This window comes from Hemitrygon akajei, chromosome 29 (assembly GCF_048418815.1).
Source record: "Hemitrygon akajei chromosome 29, sHemAka1.3, whole genome shotgun sequence".
Classification (NCBI taxonomy): Eukaryota; Metazoa; Chordata; class Chondrichthyes; order Myliobatiformes; family Dasyatidae; genus Hemitrygon; species Hemitrygon akajei.
The window spans coordinates 21997906-22021380 of NC_133152.1; the positions used below are offsets into that span (position 1 = coordinate 21997906).

At 46.7% G+C, this 23475-nt stretch overlaps 1 protein-coding gene across 2 annotated transcripts in view; it reads right to left on the minus strand.

The window, feature by feature from the left end:
- Window positions 1-22927, minus strand: part of LOC140718286 (uncharacterized) — a 135872-nt gene extending 112945 nt beyond the window's left edge. The window contains exons 1-3 of one of the 2 annotated variants that reach the window (XM_073031820.1): window positions 22566-22927; window positions 5420-5561; window positions 4717-4865 (exon numbers count right to left, since the gene is read on the minus strand). In XM_073031820.1, coding sequence (XP_072887921.1) covers window positions 4717-4865; window positions 5420-5438 — 168 coding nt within the window. In that variant the 5' untranslated portion in view covers window positions 5439-5561; window positions 22566-22927. Of the gene's footprint in view, window positions 1-4716; window positions 4866-5419; window positions 5562-6550; window positions 6884-22565 lie in introns of those variants that run through there. The other variant, XM_073031819.1, reaches the window with a different exon arrangement.
- Between the last annotated feature and the right edge of the window lie 548 nt (window positions 22928-23475).

Sequence of the window (23475 nt, forward strand, 5' to 3'; positions counted from 1 at the left end):
GACATTTTCTGGAGGTCCAAGATCCGTATGCTCCACAACCACTGGACTAAATGTGTAAATGTCGGAGGGGACTATGTTGAAAAATAAATATGCTAGGTTTTCTAAAATTGACTCCTCCTACCTTAGGCCACAAACTTATACGTTCCTGCTTAGTTTCTCTTTAGTGAGGAGTTTTTTCCTGGCTCTTGTGTTTTTATTTTCTTTTGATTAGTTACTGGAGTTAGAAACTCCAGTGTTATGGTTTGTAGGGGCTTTCCATCACCTGCAAAGCCCTCCTCATGGCTGAGTGCACTTACATGGACTGCTGCCATAAGAAAGCAGCATCCATCAGTGAAGTCCCCACCATCAAGGCCGTGCCCTCTTCTCGCTACTAGCATCGGGCAGGAGGTAACAGAGGTCCCACACCAACGGGTCAGGAACAGTTATCACCCTACAAGCATTGTGCTCCTGAACTGACGTAGATAATTGCAATCGCGACTACTCTGAACTGATTGTACAACCTGCCGACTCAATTTCAAGGACATTTTACAACTCAGGTTCTCAGTATATATTATTTTGTTTGCACTTTGCTTTCTTCTGCACATTGGTTATTTGTCAGTTTTTGTCTGTTTATGTGTAGTTTTTCATGGAATTCTATTGCATTTCTTTATTTTCCCTGTGAATGCCTGCAAGAAAATGAACCTCGTGGTTGTATATGGGTAACATTTGATAATAAGTTTACTTTGAACTTTAAAGGTAAGTTCTTGTGGTGGAGGGTAGTAGTTCTGTGATATGTGGCAGCCAAGAGACTACTGTGGGAGTCTGCCTTTAGAGTAAGGCTGAGGGTAGGACAATTGGCTGGTGGTTTAGGTCATCGTGCACTCCTGGCACCATGGCCTCTAGCCATACAAGTGCACCCGGTGAACAGACTGATCGCACCCTAAATGCCCTTTCTCCATTTTGAGTGCTTGTGGGCCAGGGATTCCCACCAGTCAGGAAGCACGTTGCACGTGTTCAAGGAGGCTCTGAAAACGTCCTTGAAACCCTTCCTCCGATTTCCTGGTAATCTCGTGCCGTGGGTTAGAGTAGCTCTTTGGCAGTCTGGTATTGGGCACAAAAGTACATGATGCACCTGTCAAGGTCATTAGAGCCTTGTAATTCTGGGCTGGAGTCAGAATCAGGTTTAATATCTCTCTCAAATGTCATGAAATTTGTTGTTTTGTGGCAGCAGTGTATACAATTCATAATATTTTTAAGCTATAAGTTACAAGAAGACATATATATATATATACACACACACACACACACACATATATATATGTTGTGCAAAAAGAGAGCAAAAAAAAGTGAGGTAGTGCCCATGGGTTCATTGTCCATTCCATCACTTTATATTGTCCAAAATGCTGCCTTATGTTGCCAGCACCATCCTGGGTACATCAGAATGGGGAAGAACTGCGATCTACGAGCCTGGTTATGGAATGACTGTTGGTGCCAGACGGGGTGATTTGAGTCTCTCAGAAACCACTGATCTCCTCAGATTTTCATACGCAACATTCTCTAGAGTTTAGAGAGAAAGGTGCGAGAAACAAAAACAAAAAAAATCCAGTGAGCGGCTGTTTGGTGGAGGAAAATGCCTTGATACTGAGAGAGGTCAGAAGAGAATGGGTGAACTAATTCAAGCTGACAGGCAACAGTAACTCAAGTAATCATGCGTTACAATAGAGGTGCGCGGAAGAACATCTCTGATGCACAATGTGTCAAACATGGACAGCAAAGATACATACATCAGGTTGCTCTTTATTGACTACAGCTTACCAGCAAAACTAATCAATAAGCTTTCAAGACCTTGGCCTCAGTACTTCCTTGTGCAATTGGATCCTCGATTTCTTTACTTGCAGACCCCAGTCAGTTCGGATTGGCAACGACATCTCCTCCACGACCTCCATCGGCACAGGTGTGCAGAGCTCAAGTTCAAGTTGCTTTTATTGTCATTTCGACCATAAACCGCTGGTACAGTACACAGTAAAAATGAAACAACGTTCCTCCAGGACCCTGGTGCTACATGAAACAACACAAAACTACACTAGACTATGTGAGACAGCACAAGGCGACACTAGACTACGTAAAACACCATAAAAACTGCACTAGACTACAGACCTGCACAGGACTACATAAAGTGCACAGAACAGTGCAGGGCAGTACAATAATTAATAAACAAGACGATAGGCACAGTAGAGGACAAATTACAATGTCAGTCTAGACTCCGAGTATTGAGGAGTCTGATGGCTTGGGGGAAGAAACTGTTGCACAGTCTGGTCGTGAGAGCCCGAATGCTTCGGTACCTTTTGCCAGACGGCAAGAGGGAGAAGAGTTTGTATGAGGGGTGCGTGGGGTCCTTCACAATGCTGTTAGCTTTGCGGGTGAAGCATGTGGTGTAAATGTCTGTAATAGCAAGAAGAGAGACCCCGATGATCTTCTCAGCTGACCTCACTATCCGCTGCAGGGTCTTGCGATCTGAGACGGTGCAATTCCCGAACCAGGCAGTGATACAGCTGCTCAGGAAGCTCTCGATACATCCTCTGTAGAATGTGAGGAGGATGGGGGTTGGGAGATGGACTTTCCTCAGCCTTCACAGAAAGCAGAGCTCCAATGCCATATCGAAATTTGCTGACAACACCACCGCCGTAGACTGAACCAAAGGTGGTGATAAGTCAGCATATAGGAGGGAGACTGAAAATCTGGCTGAGTGGTGCCACAACAACACACACCTTCACTTACCCCATCATTGAAGTGTTTGCACAACCTATGGTCTCACTTGCCATATTCTCGATATTTATTGCTTAATTATTATTTCTTTCCTTTTGCATTTGCAGTTTGTCGTCTTTCGCACACTGGCTTTACGCCCGAGTTGGTGCAGTCTTTCACTGATTCTATTATGGTCATTATTCTAGTATGGATTTATTGGGTATGTCCGCAAGAAAATTATTCTCAGGGTTGTATATGGTGACATGTATGTACTTCAATAATAAACTTAGGTTGAACTTTAAACCTTGAAGTGGATGGGCCACGCTGGTTTCCATTTCTGTACCTAATAAGGTGGCCACGGAGTGTAGATTTGGGGGGGGGGGGGGTGGGGTTCTGTGATGCAGCCGTGGGTGGGGTTGCTCTAGCGCTTGTGTCTGTGTCTCTGAAGCACAAGGAAGAGCTACTTGGAAAAACATAAGCTTTGGGCTGTGCTTAACGTCGAGAGGAAGCCTTTGGGGGGTCCTCAGAAAACTGGTTCTCCTTGCAAATCGCCGGTCCCCCGACCTGCCTCTGCTGAGTGCAGTGTTAGTGTCACACAGAACTGGCCATTACAGAGCAACGCCATTGCAGGATGCAACTGAAGGCTCCGACGCTGCTGGGTTTTACCAAGTCCTAGTGGCTTTGCTTTATCTGCTTGCAGACACGTTGCACTTGTCATCCAGGGTAGCTCAAGGAAAAGGCAACTCAGCTCCAATGCGCCATAAAGCTAACAGGGCTCCTATAATGATGTTATGCAGGAAATTCCATACTTTTAACCCAACAGCAGCAGCCAAGTCTGAATAACGTTTGGCTCTCAAAGGATTCCATAGCTGATGGCATCTCGTGGTATTGCTGTGTCATGATTACTGACTAAGTGTCAACTTTACCAAACTTTCCTGAGTAGTATTCAGCCTCACCTAATGGCAATCCTATTGAGCTATTTCATTGAGTGGTGATACCCGCTAACATTACTAAACGTTAACGTCACTAAGCATGGCGATAGCAAACATTATGGACATAGAACTCAAATGGACCATCTGCAATAACGACTTGGCAAGCTAGATGGCATTTTTTGATGAATGGCAGACTTGCTGACTACATTTCCATCATCATCATCAGGTGCCATGCCCAGTTTGACCTTTGACCGCCATGGCCCACACACTCCTGTTTTGGGTCAAGTGGATCAATTCATTGGCATTCATTTCCAGTTCTCTGGCTGCTGTCTCCATCATCATTTGTCTTTGCCTTCCTCTTGCTTTCTTCCCTTCAATCTTTCCCATAATTACCGTGCATTCTAACTCCTCTTTCTAATTCCACACCATCTGCAACAGGTGAATGAGGAGGGTGATCCACTTGCTTGTACGTCAGGTTCCTATAACATCCAAGGAGCTAGGTGGTATTTAACATGAAGGCTGATTAAATTAGAACCCCATCCAAGGACCTAACCTCAACCCCCTCCCACCAAAGCAGTTTTGTGTGTGCAGATCTATAGTTGCAGCCTGCAAAAGTTACAACGCAGCAGTGCGTCAAGAATCCTTTGAAAGTACCTTTCTGACCCCTGCCACCCAAGACAAGAGTAGCAGGTCTTGGGAACATCATCATTCCTATTTTTCTCTCCAAGGCTCACAACGTCCTGACTTTGCCATAAATGGCCATCGCTATGCTGTCGCTGGGACAACCCAAACAGCAGTGCTGTGGGTAGAACACCACTACAACGGTTGCAGTCCCCCCCAAGACCACCCACCGTCACCTTAATGGCACCGTAAACCGGGGCTTTGTACCATCATGAATCAAACAGTTAGATGGCCTGCCGGTCAAAGACTGGGCTTTTGTAGTATTGAATATTTTGAAATAACATTGGTTAATCTGCAAGAGTTGTCCAAATACATTTCCCATCCAAAACCATCTGCTTTCAGATAGCGCCAAGCCCCCGGGTGCTGCTGGTTCACCTACCCGCTCACTGATGGCGTTGTATTTAATCGCCAGCTCATCCCGCTCAGCTCGGCTCTGAGCTAGTAGGTCCTCAATGCGCGACAGCTCCTGCTGCAGGATGCTGTTCTCTTCTTGAAGAGGCAGCACGGACGACATCTCCAGGGGAGAAACTACGAGCAAGGAGAACCAAGACAACAGCAGTTAACAGAATCAAACGACAAGCGCAAGGACTGATTGCATCGGCTGGCTCCACCAGCTCCTGGGGATGATGATAAGGGAAGAATGTGTATTCCATGCAATAATCTATTCTCCACTGCATGATGAACCAGGTGGGGAGAGATTACAGGTTGTGTAACTACGTGCAGTTGCTGTTTATTCAGGGAGGTAAACATCACTTTAGAATAGCTTCACTGTTCCCCTTAGGCTTGGAGTAAAGGTCAGCCCTTGAGTAACTCCACAAAGTTCCTATTCATTCAACAGGTAGAGATCACTTCTCAAGGATCAGGTTACAGAGTTACTCTTTGCTTAGCAAGTTAAAGCACTGTCTCTGTCTTAATTATTTGGCAAGTTAGGGCTCACTCCTTAAAGTCTAGGATTTATTCGGCAAGGTTAATGGTCACCTTTCCAGGTTTCTCCCCGGCTTCAGAGCTGCAGAAAGAACCTCACTTCTGTTTCAGATGATGCGCCGGGGAGGCTAATGTTTACCCTGCTGACTCTTCCTTACCTGATGCCTGCTCCTCCATGAAATTTCTGGTGATGATCTCCCGAATTTTGGCAGAGAGACACGTCAGCGGCGAATCCTCAGCATCTCCCCGGCAAACGAACCCCTTCCCGTTCTCTGCGCTCTGCACCGTGGTCCGTAAGGTCTGTCAAAGACACAGGGGGAAGAGGTCAAAGGTGATCCACTGGATGGATTGGTTACCACTGTCTTGGCAATGCCAGCCCCTGCTGCGTGCTGCTGCTCTCTCTAACAGAAAGCAAGCGTCTCAAGCTTCTAAAGAATCCTGCAAGAGGCAAGAACATTGACCAACCAAAATCAAACTGTACTCCTGCAATTACATAAATTGTCACAGTCCATCCCTGGTATTTTACCAAACTATAAAAACTCCTGTGTGGCAAGGGTTGTGGGCAGAGGTCAGCTGCTCAACATCTGGACTGTGGTGTGGGGTGGCAGCACTGTACTGGGAAACCCTGTCGACTGGAGGGTTCACAGTAGCAGTGGAACCCGATGGATTGGCTACCCAGATGGCCACAGCGCTGGAAAAGACCGCCAAGCCTGTCCGACTGGTTTCAGTGCTCAGGTCACATCCCATCCTACAATAGTTCACCTTCCACCACTTTCCCCACACCCTGATTTACCACCTTATAAGGTTAACTCCTGGCCAATCTGTCATCCTTTCTGTGCAACTGACCAGGACATCTTCAGCGTGAGGGAAAGTTTACAAAAAAAGCTTTAGATTCGAATCTTTAAAATCCTGAACGATTCTTTGCAGACTTTTATAAATTGGCTTCTCTATCCAACGTTACGAGGTTTCGAAGCCATGGGGGTGGGGGGGGGGGGTTGCACCCTGCAGCAACAAGGCAGAATGGTGGGACCAAGCGGAACAAAATGGAAAAGAAGCCCCTTGTTTTTATTTCCCCGCCCCCCACTTAGCTTGGGGCTCCGAATGCTATTTTTTTAAAATAGTAGCATAATGTGTAAAGTAACACACACAAAATGCTGGTGGAACGCAATGTGTAAAGTATCTCATTAACCCCTTCTTGCCTGCACCGTGAGTCTCAGAAAGTGATATTAAAGCCAGCTTCGATCAAAGGCTGAGGATACGCGGTAGCGCCGAAGCCTGGGCTCACCGACCTGGATCACCGCTTCCAGTCTGCACCCCTCCTCGGCTGCAGAGTCTCCGCGAGAGCTCATCGGAGGGTCAAGGGTCTGCAGGACCGGACCTCTGGCTGCGGACCAAGAACGAGCTGAAGAGGAGGCGGTCAAACTTGCTGGAAAAGCCTGCTCCCGTATCCATAAACCAACTGACTGCAACTAGCCGATCTCCTGGGATCTCCCAGGGAGGTTTGAAGAAAGTGAAAACTGATTTTACTTTCGCTCCTTATTTACCCCTTAACCCCTCTTTCTTGTGGTAGCTCTTAGGAATCTTGGAGCTCATAACGTGCTTGCTTGTCTCTTGTAAATATCCTCCAGCCTATTGTTTTCTCCCTTCACAACAGCCAGACCCGAGATTATTTTAAATCCCCCACCCGCCGCAAACACAGCGTCCATGTGACAGACACGGGGAAGTGCTGGAGGAGACGTAGGGTCCCGCCTCCTAGCGTCCGCGGGGTCCTAGTGCCCACTACTACCGTTTGAGATACACTCAGTGGCCACTTGGTTAGGAACGGGCGTGGAACCCGGTGCGGTTTTCTGCCGCTGTAGCCCATCCAAAATCAAGGTTTGAGGTGTTGTGCGTTTAGAGATGCTCTTCTGCACATACCACTGTTGAAACGCGCTGTTATTCGAGTTCCTGTCACCTTCCTGTCAGCTTGAACCAGTCTGGCCATTCTCCTTTCCCCTCTCTCTCATTAACAAAGCATTTTCTCCCACTGGCTGTTCTCCTCCCACCATTCTCTGTAAACTCTGGAGAGAGCTGTGCGTGGAAGTCCCAGGAGTTTCTGAAAAGCTCAACCCACCCTGCCCGGCACCAACAATCACTCAACGGTTAAAGTCACTTAATCACATTTCGTTCCCATTCTGAAGTTTGGTCTGGACAACAACTGAACCTCTTGACCGTCTGCACGCTTTTATGCATTGACTTGCTGCCACATGATTGGCTGATTTTATATTTGCATTAACCGGCAGGTGTACCTAATAAAGTGGCCACTAAGTGTAGAGTGAATTAAATGTGGCAAAAAAACGAATTCCCCTCCAATGTCAACCTGGAACGGCACAAATCTACCCAACTCTGAAATGAAACCAGAAATATTCAGCAGAAAAGTCCAGAAGGCATGTTTCAGTTCAGTAACGTTTATTTAGAAAATATTCATTGTTTTTATTTCTCCTTCCTCTTAGACAGTCAATCATGGCCAGGGATTAGTGAGGATCTGCCTCTTTGAGGATGTTTTGAGAGCATCTTTGGCATGTCGTCTCTGTCCTCCTGCTAATCTCTTCCCCTTCACTTGTAGATGAACACACTGGACCCAGAGATGGTCCATCCACACCACTCAGAATAAAATGCCCATGTCAGGAGGTTAATATCAGGCAGGCAACCTATAGACCCTGCCCATCAGGACCAGTTGAGTCCAGTGAGAACTCCAACATGTGGTGCTGACACTGGAAAGTGAACAGACTTGTTTTATATTTTACAGTGCCAGTGTCTTAGCTAAATCAGCTCTGGCGCTACCTCTCCATTGCTGTAGAAGGTGGTGGGGGTGGGGGCAGTAGCTTTAAGCTAAGTCTGAGATCTTGAATTTCAAACACTTACTTATGCCATTTGGGCCATTAGGTCCATGCCAGCTACTCACAGATTAATGCCATCTGTCCCATTCTCCTGTACCTCTACAAGTTAACAAACACACTCAAAAACCTTTGCAGATGTACCGTGGAGAGGAATCTGACAAGCTGCAATGCTGTCTGGCATGGGGCGGGAGCTACTGCACAGGACCGAAAGAAGCTGCAGGGGGCTGTAAAGTTAATCAGCTCCATCTTGGACACTAGCCTACAAAGTACCCAGGACATCTTCAAGGAGCGGTGTTTCAGAAAGGCAGTGTCCATTATTAATAACCCCCCCCCCCCCCCAGCACCCAGGGCATTCCCTCTTCTCACTGTTACCATCAGGCAGGAGGTACAGAAGCCTAAAGGCACACACTCAGTGATTCAGGAACAGCTTCTTCCCCTCTGCCAACCGATTCCTAAATGGACATTGAACCCGTGAACACAACTCACTTTTTAATATATTATTTCTGTTTTTGCACGATTTTTAATCTATTCATTATACGTATACTGTAACTGATTTACCTATTTTTTTAAACAAAATATAATTTATTCAAAAATAAAATTATATACAATAACCATTCAAAGACTTCCAATTCTTTACAGTTGGCACCATTACTGTCTTTACATTTTCAAAGTTCAAAAGTTTTGCCACCCACGTGGCACTTTGTTCTTACACATTTATATTCAGGGGGTATACCCCCCCAACCCCCCTACCCCTCATCTCCCACGGGAGAAGAACCCTAGACCGTGGTCCTTCCCCACCGGGCCCTTGCGGTGGCTGCACCAAGTTTGAGTGCGTCCCTCAGCACGTACTCCTGCAGCCGAGAATGTGCCAGTCGGCAGCATTCCCCCACGGACATCTCCGTGTGCTGGTAGACCATCAAGTTTCGGGCCGACCAAAGAGCGTCTTTCACCGAGTTGATGATCTGCCAGCAGCACCAGATGTTGGTCTCGGTGTGCGTCCCCGGGAACAGCCCGTAGATTTACCTATTTATTATCAAGGGCAACACAAGTGAATCTGCAGATGCTGGAAATAAATAAAAACACAAAATGCTGGCAGAACTCAGCAGGCCAGACAGCATCTATGGGAGGAGGTAGTGATGACGTTTCGGGCCGAAACCCTTCATCAGGAGTGAAGTAACATGGGATGGTCGAGGGGGGATAAGAAGTGGGGGGGAAGGATGAAGTAGAGAGCTGGGAAGTGATAGGCTGGAGGGAAATGGGCTAGGAGGAAGGTGGAGAATTATGGGAAATAAAAGAGAAAGAAAGGTAGGGCTGGGGGGAGATTATAGTGAGGAGGCAAAAAAGAGAGAGAAAGAGAACCAGACTGAAATTATAGATAGGGATGGGGTAAGGGGGGGCAGGGGTATCAACGGAAGTCTGTGAGTTGAATGTTCATGCCAGCAGGTAGGAGGCTACACCTGCCCCCACACTTCTTCCCTCACCACCATCCTAGGCCCCAGACAGTCCTTTCAGGTGAGGCACCACTTCACCTGCGAGTCAACTGGGGTGATATACTGTATCCGGTGCTCCCGATGTGGCCATTTATACATTGGGGAGACCCGCCGCAGACTGGGAGATCATTTCGCCGAACACCGGCGCTCAGTCCTCCAGCAGTGGCGGGATCTCCCTGTGGCCACACACTTCAATTCCACAGACCACTCCCACTCTGACATGTCTGTCCATGGCCTCCTCTACCATCAAGATGAGGCCACACGCAGGTCGATGGAGCAATACCTTAACTCCCGCCTAGGTAGCCTCCTACCTGCCAGCATGAACATCCAACTCACTGACCTCCGTTGATACCCCTGCCCCCCACCCTTACCCCCATCCCTACCTATTATTTCAGTCTGGTTCTCTTTCTCTCTCTTTTTCCCCCCTCACTATAATCTCCCCCCAGCCCTACCTTTCTTTCTCTTTTATTTCCCATAATTCTCCACCTTCCCCCTAGCCCATTTCCCTCCAGCCTATCACTTCCCAGCTCTCTACTTTATCCCTCCCCCCACTTCTTATCCCCCCTCGACCATCCCATGTTACATCACTCCTGATGAAGAGTTTCTGCCGGAAACGTTGTCACTACCTCCGCCCATAGATGCTGTCTGGCCTGCTGAGTTCTGCCAGCATTTTGTGTTTTTACCTATTATTTTTTCTTCTGTATTATGTATAGCATTGAAACTGCTGCTGCAGGTTGCCGTTAACGAATTTCAAATGAACGTAACTCTGAGTTATTCTCTATCAAACGCCAATCAAATTCTCTTTATTTTGACACTGAAGGGATAATCTGCTGCAGCCAATGAACCTAACGTGCCTAACAAGAGCAGCTGGAAATTACACGGTGGAAACACAAACTCGACCGTCAGTAACTGATGTCAGGATTAAGCCTGATATCCCTGCAACTGTGAGGCAACAGCGCTAAAGCACTGTGCCTCCAAGATACTGAAATTCTTTGTCAGTGTCTCCCTTCCCTGAAAGCTGGTTCGCAACATCGGGCGACCCTGTAGCCTCGCGGTTTAGCAACCCGCGTTCAGCTCCCACCACATTCTCCCTGTGACCATGTGGGTTTGCTCCCATTTTCCAAGGACATGGGGGTCGGCAGGTTAATTGGTCTTATGGGTGTAATTGGGCCACAAGGACCGGTTACCGTGCTGTATCTCTGAACAAAAATATAAAAATATGCGAGGTGATTTACATCTTCCGGGATCTTAGCTTGAGCTTTTAGAGTGGGGACTAGAGATTTGTGAAGGGTCTGAATTTGGCGGATATTTACTGCCAGGCCCCCACCCTCACATGCTTCACTGAACAAGTCCATGATGATTCGAAAACCGGGATCCAAATGTCCGCACACTCATTTCAGATTCTCGCAATTGCCGGGCTTGCTTTTCGTTTTTCTGGCTGGGAGGCCGGGAATCAGGCTGACGGGTCCTGACGAAGGGTCTCGGCCCGAAACGCCGTCTGTTTATTCATTTCCATAGATGCTTCCCGACCTGCTGAGTTCCTCCAGCATGTTGTGTGTGTGTGTGTGTGTGTTGACGAGACGCTATAGCAGCCCTTGGGAACGAGACGCTTGGTTTAATGCTGCCCCACTCCAAACGATCACGAATAGGAGATTTGTCAGCAGTTATGGCTGCTCAGCCGATTACCCGACTGTTACCGAAACAAGCAGGGCAAGGAGATTCCGACAGAGATGTCGAGTTACTTGGTATTTGCCTGGAGAGAATAAAACTGAGATCCCGTGAAAGCTGTGTGAGAGTGTGACAGGGCCTGACGAATGTCGCTATTTAATAAGATTTGGCATTGAAGGTTTCCTAGGGTTGAACAGCCAATGTTAGCTCAGACACAAGGTCCGTGTGCCAAAGGGTATCTACCTTCTAGCAAAAGGCAGCATCTTCCAGGAGATGGAGAAGAGCAAAAGAATTGAGAAAATAAAAGGAGAAAAGAAAGAAGAGCCCCCCCCCCCCAAAAAAAAGAAAATCACGAACATAGTCCAACTACCGGGAGAAAGTAGTGGTTACGGAGCAGTTTGGAACACGGAAAAGGATAACGGTACGGCACAGTTCCCAATTAGAGCTAGGACCCAGGGGACGCTGTCTGGGCGTGACTCTGATCTGCTTCCAGTAACTGCGTCTGTCTCCGTGGTAACACTACGTCAAATATTCCCCATGCTCCTGCCACCTGCAAGACCATCAGGTGGCCCGAAATACCCCTGGAGATTTCATATGGCATTGTGTTTACACTTTACTGCTTCACATTCTGCGAAATACAAGCTGCCAGGGGGTAGACTTTAAAAGCTTATAACACTGAACTGAACACATGGATGAATATTTTACCCTTATTTAATGATCTCCCTATAGAAGGGGGAAATGGCTCCCTAGGCTCCCCTCCTCCACGTGCTGATTAATGTACTCTGCCTCACAGCTTCAGCAGAGCCCGAATTTATCCCTGCCCACTTGAGCCGCGAGCTCGTCTCCGATACCGAAGGATGCGGTGGGGATGGTACTCTGGTTACCAGCTCAGAGCCCGTTTGTAACGCTGTGAACAAAAAAGGGTGGCTTGCACCTGCCGCACGCACAAAACTAAAAGACAGTGGGTGCACTGAACGGGAAAAATCACTGACTTGAAAGTTTCTCCCAGGGCAGATGCTGACTGGCCTGCTGAGGATTATAGAATGCAAGCTTGGTAATTGCTCTTCTGCTTGTATTTACATAGAACAATATACTGGACAGGCCATTCAGCCCACACTGTCGCGCCGACCTTGATGCCTATTTCCCTTCATATTCACCTGTCTATCTAAAAGCCTTAAACTCCGCCAGACTGTCTGAATCCAGTACCACTCCTGGTAACCTACTCCAAGCACTTACCACCACTCTCCGCATTGAAAACTCGTCCTTCCTATCTCCTTCAATCTTCTCCGACAACCTGAAAAGCACACCCTCTGGAGTTTGACACTTCCGCTTGGTGGGGGGAAAAGATTCTGACTGTCCATCCTGTCCACACCTCTCATCATTTTATATACACCTGTCAGGTTCACATTCCACCTTCGCTACAGACAGCAACACAAGTCTGCCCAGCTCATGCCCTCTAATCTGGGCATCATCGTGTAAGAGTGAGCCTCTTACACACTCTCTCCACGTGCATCCAATAATGGGGGTGACCAGAACGCTGTACACAATACTGCAAAGTGCAGTCTAAGCTTTTATGTAGCTGCAGCACGACTTCCTTACTCGTATACTCAATACCCAGACCAGTGAAGGCAAGGAAGGCATTCCCCCTCTTCACCACCCTCTCCCCCTCTTTACCACCCTCTCCCCCTCTTCATTCCCCCTCTTCACCACCCTCTCCCCCTCTTCATTCCCCCTCTTTACCACCCTCTCCCCCTCTTCACCACCCTCTCCCCCTCTTCATTCCCCCTCTCCCCCTCTTCATACCCCCTCTTCACCACCCTCTCCCCCTCTTCAACACCCTCTCCCCCTCAACACCCTCTCGCCCTCTTCATTCCCCCTCTTCATTCCCCCTCTTTACCACCCTCTCCCCCTCTTCACCACCCTCTCCCCCTCTTCATTCCCCCTCTTCACCACCCTCTCCCCCTCTTCATTCCCCCTCTTCACCACCCTCTCCCCCTTCATTCCCCCTCTTCACCACCCTCTCCCCCTCTTCATTCCCCCTCTTCACCACCCTCTCCCCCTCTTCATTCCCCTTCACCACCCTCTCCCCCTCTTCATTCCCTCTTCACCACCCTCTCCCCCTCTTCATTCCCCCTCTTCACTACCCTCTCCCCCTCTTCATTCCCCCTCTTCACCACCCTCTCCCTCTCTTCATTCCCCCTCTTCACCACCCTCTCCCCCTCTTCACCACCTATCCACTTGCATAGCCATTTTCAGTCAACTAGGGACCTGGACCCCAAGTTCCCTCCGTACGTGTTATTAAGGGGCCAATCATTAACTGTGTACTGTACTTTCTCCTTTCCTTTAACCTTCCAAAGTGCAACTCCTCACACTTGCCCAGGTTAAACTTCATCTACCACTTCTCTGCCCGTAACTACAACTGATGTTATATTCTCTGATAGTTCTTCATGCTGTCCACATCTTCACCAATCTTGGCATCATCCACATCTTCACCGATCTTGGCATCATCCACATCTTCACCAATCTTGGCATCATCCACATCTTCACCGATCCTGGCATCATCCACATCTTCACCGATCTTGGCATCATCCACATCTTCACCGATCCTGGCATCATCCACATCTTCACCGATCTTGGCATCATCCACATCTTCACCAATCTTGGCATCATCCACATCTTCACCGATCCTGGCATCATCCACATCTTCACCGATCTTGGCATCATCCACATCTTCACCGATCCTGTCATCATCCACAACTTCACCAATCTTGGCAAAATCCACATCTTCACCAATCCTGGCATCATCCACATCTTCACCGATCCTGGCATCATCCACATCTTCACCAATCCTGGCATCATCTGCAGACTTACTCATCCACCCATCTACGTTTCCATTCAAATCACTGGTGTATAATCACCAACAGCAGAGGCCCTTGTGGAGCACTGCTGCTTCCATGGACCTCACCCAGAAAAACAGCGTTCCACCCCTACTCAGTTTTGAATCTAAATGTGGAATTCTTCTTCTCATCCTGCTTCTTTCACGAATTCCAACATGAGCAACGTACAAAAAGCAGCATCCAAATTTGCAAACTTCCACAAAAGCATTACAACAATGACCAGCAAATCTGTTTTAGTGCTGGTGATCGAGGAAACTTCTTCAATCAAACGTCGCGGTGTCTTTGCAATGGAAAAGACATTTTCACAAGTGTAGGCATCTCCCAGTACTTGCAGAGTCAGTTTTGTGCTCAAGACTTGAGGAGTTGCAGCTGGCAAGTTGTATGATTAACAGGCCTTTCGGTCGACTGAGTTGTACATCAACCTGTGCGCTATTTTGCCACAGATCCCACTATATTCTTCCCACATTTCCATCAATTTCCCTTTGGATTCTACCAGTCAGCTGCGTATAGCGGAAATTCAAAGTTGCTAAAGTTCAAAGTAAGTTTATTATCAAAGCAATATATGTCACCATCTACAGCCCTAAGATTCATTTCCTTGTGGGCATATTCAATAATCCATAATAGAATAATAACCCTAATAGAATTAATGAAAGACCACACCAACTTTGGCATTCAGCCAGTATGCAAAATGGGCAAATAAAAGAAAAAAAAGAAAGAAAAAAAAATAATAATAATAAATAAGCAATAAATATTGAGAACATGAGATGAAGAGTCATTGAAAGTGACTCCATTGGTTGTGGGAATATTTCAATTACAGGGCAAGTGAAGTTGAGTGAAGTTCAAATCCAGACAGCTAAGAAAGAAGGAAAGGACCTGCATGTCTTGATCCTCGACCTGGCCAACGCCTATGGATCAGTTTCTCATTCCCTGCTGTGGACTGCTTTGGAATTCTTTAAGGTGCCTACAACAGTAACAAATCTGGTAAAACACTACTTCCAGGATCTGCAAGTTTGTCTCACAACATCAGACTTCACCACAGTGGCAACCACTGGAAGTAGGCATCATGGCGGGGTGCATCATCTCCCCATTGGCCTTCACTATGGCAATGGAGCTCATAATCAGAGCCTCAAAATGGGTTGCGGGAGGAAAACGGCTACAATTTGGTCAACGGTTACCACTGATACGAGCCTATATGGACGATATAACAATACTGACGACAACTGTCCCCTGCACCAAGAGACTTCTGCAAAAGCTTCATCAAAACATTACATGGGCGAGGATGAAGATCAAGCCCAGCAAGTGCAGAAGCATCTCCATTGTCAAAGGTCACAGAACACCTGTCCCAACTGTTTCAGAAATGCCAGTGAAGAGCTTGGGTCGATGGTATGATGCTAAGCTCAAGGACACCGAGCAGTTTAAACAACTCAAAAAGGATACCATCACGTACATAGCTCGCATCAACAAGACCTGGCTACCAGGAAATCTCAAGCTGTGGTGCTTGCAGTTGGGCATACTCCCAAGACTCATGTGGCCTTTAACAGTGTATGAAATCCCCATCAACAAGGTGGAAAAGCTCGAAAGAGTGATCAGCACACATGTGAAACAGTGGCTTGGACTTCCACGATGCTTAAGTCCTGTTGGACTGTACGGGAACGGCAAATTGGAATTACCAATTGCAAGTCTTGTGGAAGAATTCAAATGCACCAAAGCAAGGTTGGTCATGACCCTCACTGAATCGTAAGATACTGTTATTCGAACAGCGGCCCCCCGTGTGGCAACGGGGAGGAAGTGGACCCCATCTGAAGCCGTTCAGAGTGCTAGGTCTGCTCTTCACTTCAGGGATGTGGTTGGCCAAGTCCAACATGGGAGAGCTGGTCTCAGGCTCATCCCAAAGGCTCCTCAACATCAGTGCAGAAGAGACGGCTCGTGGTGGAGGAGGTGAGGAGACAGAAGGAGGCAGAGCGACACGCCAGAGCTGTCTCAATGGCCAAGCAGGGCCAATAGACTAATTGGGAGAGCCTGGAAAAGAGGAAACTCAGTTGGTGTGTCATCTGGGAGATGGAGGGATCTTGGCTAAGTTTTGCCATCAGAGCCACTTATGACCTCCTACCAACACCTCAAAACCTGAACCAGTGGTGGGGAGAAGACCCCACTTGCTCTCTTCGTCAACAGACAGACAGACATACTTTATTGATCAAGCACCTGGATCACTAAGGCACATTTAACAGGATGCACCATGAGCCTCAGCCAGGGGCGGTATACTTGGCGGCATAACCAAGTTCTCAGACAGCTGGCATCAATCTTGGAACAGAGGCGAACCACTGTAAATGCTCTCCCACAAACATCAGCAGGAGATGTCCACATTACAAGATTTGTACCAGCAGGCCAACCTCCAGAGCACCAAGTAACATCAAAGGATATAAGCATTCTGCAGGTCGCTCGGGATTGGAAAATGGACGTAGACTTGGAGAAAAAGCTTGTGTTTCCCCCAGACATTGCGGCTACAACACTCCGGCCAGACATAGTCCTGTGGTCCACAACAGCCAAGCTGGCATATTTTGTGGAATTGACAGTACCATGGGAAGATGGTGTTGAAGAAGCTTATGAGAGGAAAAAGACCAAGTACTCTGAACTGGCAACTGAAGCTGCTCAGAACGGCTGGAAGAAGTGGGATGCAGGGGATTTGTTGCCACATCTGTGACCAGTTTATTGAAGAAGATGGGGGTAAGGGGTGTCTCCCTCCAACAAGCAATCAAGTCCTTGTCAAATGCGGCAGAAGAAAGCAGCAATTGGATTTGGATTAAAAGGGAAGACAACAACTGGGCTGCAAATGAAGACAGGAGGAACTCGGGGTGGGGGGGGGGAGGTTGTATCTGGGACACCAGGTAGCACCGTTGAGCCCTCTGGAGACATCGTGGGCTTATCAACAAAACATCCAAGAAGGAGGGTGCCCACCTGATGACCCCGATGACGCAGCTACCCTCCTTGTCACCACTCCAAGCCTACTGCCAACATTGAGAGCGCCGACTTATCATAGGGATTGAAACATCAAGTCCTATTAGCTCTACCTTTAATTCAAGAGCCTGAGGGTTGGGGGGTAATAACTGTTCTTGAACCTGGTAGTGAAAGTTCTGAGGCTCCTGTACCTTCTTCCTGATGACAGCAGAGAGGAGATAGCATGATCTGGGTAGTGGGGATCCCTGATGATGGATGCTGCTTTCCCATGACAATACTTTGTATAGATGTGCTCAATGGTGTGGAGGGCTTATCTGCGATGGACTGAGCCATATCACTAATTTTTGTAGGATTTTCCATTCTAGGGCATTGGCGTTTCCATACCAGGCTGTGATGCAGCCAGTCAATATACTCTCCACCACATATCTATAGAAGTTTGTCAAAATTTTAGATGTCATGCTGAATCTTCGCAAACTCCTAAGAAAGTAGAGGTGCTGCCGTGCTTTCTTCGTAATTGCGCTTAGAGCTGGGCCCAAGACAGATCCTCTGAAATTATAACACTGAGGAATTTAAAGTTGCTGACCCCCTCCACTTCTGATCCTCCAATGAGGACAGGCTCATGGACCTCTAGTTTCCTCCTCCTGAAGTCAATAATCAGCTCCTTGATCTTGCTGACAATGAGTAAGAGGTTATTGTTGTGGCACCACTCAACCAAATTTTCAATGTCGCCCCTTAAAGTTGATTTGTTGCTGCCTTTGATTTGGCCTACGACAGTGGTGTCATCAGCAAACTTGAATACGGCATTAGAGCTGTGCTTAGCCACACAGTCATAAGTGTAAAGTGAGTTGAACAGGGGGCTAAGCACACAGCCTTGTGGCGAACCTGTGCTGATGGAGATTGTGGAGGAGATGTTGTTGTCAATCTGAACCAATTGGGAGCTGCCAGTGAGGAAGTTGAGGAAGTATTAAGGTCAAGGTCTTGAATCTTATTGATTAGTCTTGAGGGGATGATGGCATTGAATGCTGAGCTGTAGTTGATAAAGAGTATCCCGATACAGGCATCTTTTCTGTCCAGATGTTCCAGGGTTAAATGAAGAGCTGATAAGATGGCATCTGCTGTGGACCTGTTGTTCCGGTAGGCAAACTGGAGAAGATCCAAGTCACTTCTCAGGCAGGAGTTGAACTATCAACTCCATCTTCAAGATGTCAGAAATTAAACAGCAATTGGAGCAAACTGTTGTGGTCACAGAGGAAACAAGGACAACGCATCAAGAGTACCAAAGATCAGGACTGAACCCAAGCCACTGGAGCTGTGGAACACATAAATCCTTGTGAGTACAATCACAGAGCTACCACAGCTAATAGTGACTGACGGGGAAATTTCTATGATTTGCCTGTTACTTTGAGTCAATCATCACTAACAAAGATAACGAAAGTCGATTCTGCTTGGCCACAGCCAGGTCTCGCCCATAAAGGTGAAAGTCAATGATGGGAGGAGCCACTTAATATAAACAGACCTTTGGCCCATGGTCCATATTGTAACACCATAGGAAACTTCCACAACTGCCTGCCACTCTCTATGTTTTAAATTGCTCCTCCCTTGAAGTCAATAGTCTTATTCCGGAATGCTCCTCGCTAATAAAAGAAAGTTGAATTAAATCCTACAATCAACATTTTACCTAGTTTTCGAGGTTGGAATATTTCTGCACTGACCCAGAGTTTAACACCAGAGATTATAGAAGATGTATCATCAAACTGGATTAAACATATTAAGATCTCATTTTTTCAAGCTCTGTCTCGCCATTAACTCTAGATGAATTTATACAGTCATGACCCTGAATTTAGCAGCAGAGGCAGATAAGTTAGTTAAGAATTTTTATTTAGAATTCTTGCTTTCATCAGCAAGGACAAAATACAAGAAGAGTGAGATTTTGGTACAGCTATACAACGCATTAAGGACTGGAAAACTGTATGCATTTCTGGTTGCCCGACTCCAGGAAGGATGTGATTGCATTGGGAATGGTGCAAAGGAAATCCCCCAAGATGTTATCAGGTCTAGGGCATTTGAGCAATGAGGAAAGACAGAATAGACTGGGATTGTTTTCCTTGGACCAGAGAAGCTGTAGAGGTGGTGCAGAGGAAGGGATGAATCTGGCTGCACTATGCAAAAAGAAAAGCACAGGTAGAGCAGATTGTAACTCTTCCCCTTAGTAGATGTGTCTATAACCAGAGGATATAGGGTTAAGGGGTAGGAGATTTAGACAGGATGTGAAGATTTATTATTTGTCCTGGTGGAGGAGGCACTATCACATTATTAAGTATTTACATGAGCACCTGAAACACCTTGGCAGAGTATTAGTTAAGCGTTCCTTAAAAAAAGAGTGGGTTCCATATTTATATCATTCTCTGGGTGAAAAAGTATTTCCTCATCTTCCATCTAATCCTTCTACGAATAGCTACGGTCTCCAGTTTTTGACCAGTCTGCTAAAGGAAATGGGTTCTGCCTATTTACTCTATGTAGGCCTGTTATAATTTTGATCACCTGAATTGCCTCCCCTCTGCTCCAAAGAAAAACAGCCAGCTCACCCAATTTTTTTTAAATAGTTGCAACATTCCAAGAAAATATCCTCTCCAATATCACTGCATTCAATATTCTCTGTAATATAGCAACCAGAACAGTATGCAAGTCAAGCCAGACTTCAAATGTTTGTGCTGAATCTGCATCCTTGCCTAATACAGCAGAGTTGAGGCCAATTGTAATGCTCCTGAAATTGTTCAATTTGAGAGTGCTCAGCTATAGATCCAGGTTTCAATAGCCTAATCCTGTGGGTTACTGCACTGAGAAGGAAAAGACTTCCATTTATATATCACAAACAAAAGAAAATCTGTGGATGCGACACATACAAATCGCTGGAGGAACTCAGCAGGTCTATGAAAAAGACTACAGTCGGTGTTTCAGGCTGAGACCCTTCATCAGGACTGGAAAAGAAACGATTGGAGTCAGAGTAAGAAAGTGGGGGTGCTCTAATTAATCTTTTCTCCCCCCCCCCCCAATTCTGATGAAGCATCTCGGCCTAAAACGTCCACTATACGTCTTTTCCATTTATCTATCACCAGAAAGTACATCAGCTGAGTAGCTTTCCTCATATGCTTGCAACTTTAGATATCTGCAGCACAGAGACCATTCAGCCCATCAGTCTTAGCCCAACCCTTTGAAAGAGTTAAGACAATTGGCCTTATTGTACCATTCTTTCTCCATAATACAATTTGATTTAATATATTTACAGGCAGTACATTCGCAATCATAACAAGTCAATGTAATACTTGGCAAATGATGAAACAAGAAATGAGTTTTTAGGAGTGAAAAACAAGATTAGTGAGCATGTGAATGATTGTTAGCTATGGCCTTTGCATGAATTCTCTAGTGAATGTTATCTGTGAGATGCATGGTGACCTCAGCCTGGATAATCTCACAGCTTCCAGTTTTACATCAATAATCCTAACACAGCAAATACACTCTTAGCCAGATATTATAGCCATAGTCTCAGCTATGGCTTAAGGCCAGCAAGTTGAAACAAATGATTGGTTGATCATTAACCACTGTCCCATAAGGAGTGGAAAAGACAAATGTCTCTGATTACTATCAGTTGAACTCGTATAGAGAACAGGCACGACTAGGACTGAGCAAAGAATGAGCTGGAGTCAACAGTGGTTGATGACTTCGCACGTCGGGAGGGGTCTACTTGGGTGAAAATTCAAGAGGTGTCATTCTGAAGCCCAGCAACAGTCTGCATGTCAAGAGGAGGAAATAAATGTAGTAGGATCTTAAAGGCGGTTAGTCAGGGCTCGTCACTTTTTAATGACGGGAGCAGCAGTTTAGCATTTAGCATGCAGTTGTTGTATGCCAAAGGAACGCCAAGGGCATCACTGTGAGAAAGTCGGCTCAAGTTCGAATTGACTACAGATGGATTATGCAGTGGGGAGTAAAGTGAATATCAGCCTACCGGAGGTGGCATAAACTGAGAGATCCTCAGATTCAGCTTTTTTGAGACCACCAGTCGGATGTAACTGCAGTTTCTCATCGCGCAACATGAGCTACAGTATGTGGTGCTCATGACAGGATGAAGGTAGGCAGCAATAAAGTGCAATAATCTCCAGCCATCATCATAGCCTAAAGTCACTCTGATTCACCTCTTGTGCGTTCCTGCTGATTACCACGGAATAAGGACAGCTCACCTTATGAAACTTATAATAAAACTAACCAAGGCCAGCAAAAACCTTGGAAAAGGTGTCTACAAATAACAGATGAGCATTAGGGAGGCACAGGTAATGCTGAGTCCATAAAAGAGAGCTTGACACTTCTAACGAACTTGAAGCCAATCCGAAGTTTTGGATCTGTTTTTTCCAAACCCAGGAGGTTGGGAATACTGAGATTGGTCGGGGGTTGTAGTGCCTGGCAGCAGAGGTGAAGCAAACACAGTGTAATTCCTACTGGGCACCGTGCTCTTATGCTTAGTATTTCAGACGTGAATCCCGTGAAAAAAGTAGTTTCCCATGGTGGGGTGGGGGGGTGTCTAGCACGAGAGGGCATGACTTAAGGATTGAAGGGTGCCCATTCAGAACAGAGATGTGAAGAAATTTGTTTTAGCCAGAGGGTGGCGAATCTGTGGAATGTGTTGCCACGGGCAGGAGTGGAGGCCAAGTCATTGGGTGTATTTAAGGCAGAGATTGATAGGTATCTGAGTAGCCAGGGCATCAAAGGTTATGGTGAGAAGGCGGGGGAGTGGGAGCTCATGATAAAATGGCGGAGCAGACTCGATGGGCCGAATGGCCGACTATTGCTCCTTTGTCTTAACTGATGGACCCCCTTTACGTAGCTAGCTTGTCGCCCCAGTAAACAGAATATTGTAGGAACAGGCTTTTCGGCCAGTTACCACTCTCTAAATCAGGGTCACCTGCAACGCTGATCAAAAGTACACATGCCGCGGTTCCCAAAACTTGCTGTGTTAAAAACAAACTACAGGGCAGCGGCGAACACTCGGGTCATTAAACCGGATTTTCCCCAAGCCGCACATGCGCTTTGTTTTCAGAATTGCATTTGTGCAATAATTACTAGAATCTAATTTGTCGTTTTCCAAGACAAAACTGCGGTCGTGTTTTTACCATTTGTATAGCGCCGTACACACGTAGAAAGGGGAGGAGCTAGATTGCTAAAAAACATATTTGTTTCTAGTCACAAAGAAAACAGGAATCACGGGGGCAGATTTCGCCAGAATTGCGTTTGAGTGCCCAGTGTTTTCCAGAATGGCTGGTTTGACTCTATGGGCTCCTGTATTTACTGTTTCTAGGTCTCAGGTTAGTCGCTAGCAATCTCTTTTGTCAATTTAACTCTTGTCTGAGCTGTAAGATTTCCTACCTCCCACCCGAAGACAACGATCCCCGTGGTACCGGATCGAGCCGCCGTCTTTAATCCCAGGCACTTCCTTCTCCGCCTGAGACCGGTGGTGGGGAAGGGGGCGCAGTTTTAGCGCCCAGGTGGAGAGCCCGCCAGGGCTCCAACTTCAGCAAAACAGTCGCCTTGCTCAAGTTGCAGGCCGCGCACCCGAGAAAAGATCGGGCCAACCCTGCACCGTGCCATATCCTGAGCTGTGCATTGTGATCCGGAATAAAAATCTGCACGGTCTTTACAAGGTCTGATCCAGTCTAAACAGATACCGCTGGAGCTCAACCTGCACGGATCCAAGGCTATAAAATTGACCCCTGCTCAACTTGGGCTGACCTCATGTTGCCCCAGACTGTACTTAGGCACTGGCGCCATTCTGGATACTGATAATGCACCCTAACGTACGTTGCTGCGGTCCCTCGTTGGGTACCTAAATTGCCAAAACGAGGAATATATATCATCAGGAAGTTACCGTAAAATTTTAAAACCGTGTTTAATCCATAGTTAGTCTGATGTGTTGAATGGTCTAAAAAGAACTTTATATTGTGTAACAGCGTTTCATTTTCCTGAAACGTATGCAGAGGTGAATGTGAGCTGCTACGGTATGCAGGCAGGACAAGTTATTATATTATTAAGCGGCACGACAGTACCGGTAAGAACTTACTTCTCAATCAACGGGTGTTAAACTCAACACGTGAAACGAGCTCACTGGCTTACAGAGCTCATTAAATCTGTTCAAATTCTGCCTTTAAATGGTCGGAGGAAATGTGCCTACAATCTGCAGCGACTTGTTCCGGCAGCCCAGGCTTTCCCTTGCTAAGTTTCCGTTTAAGTAAACTTTCAATTTTGCCCTTCCTCCTCCTCTTCGCGGTCGGCGAAACTG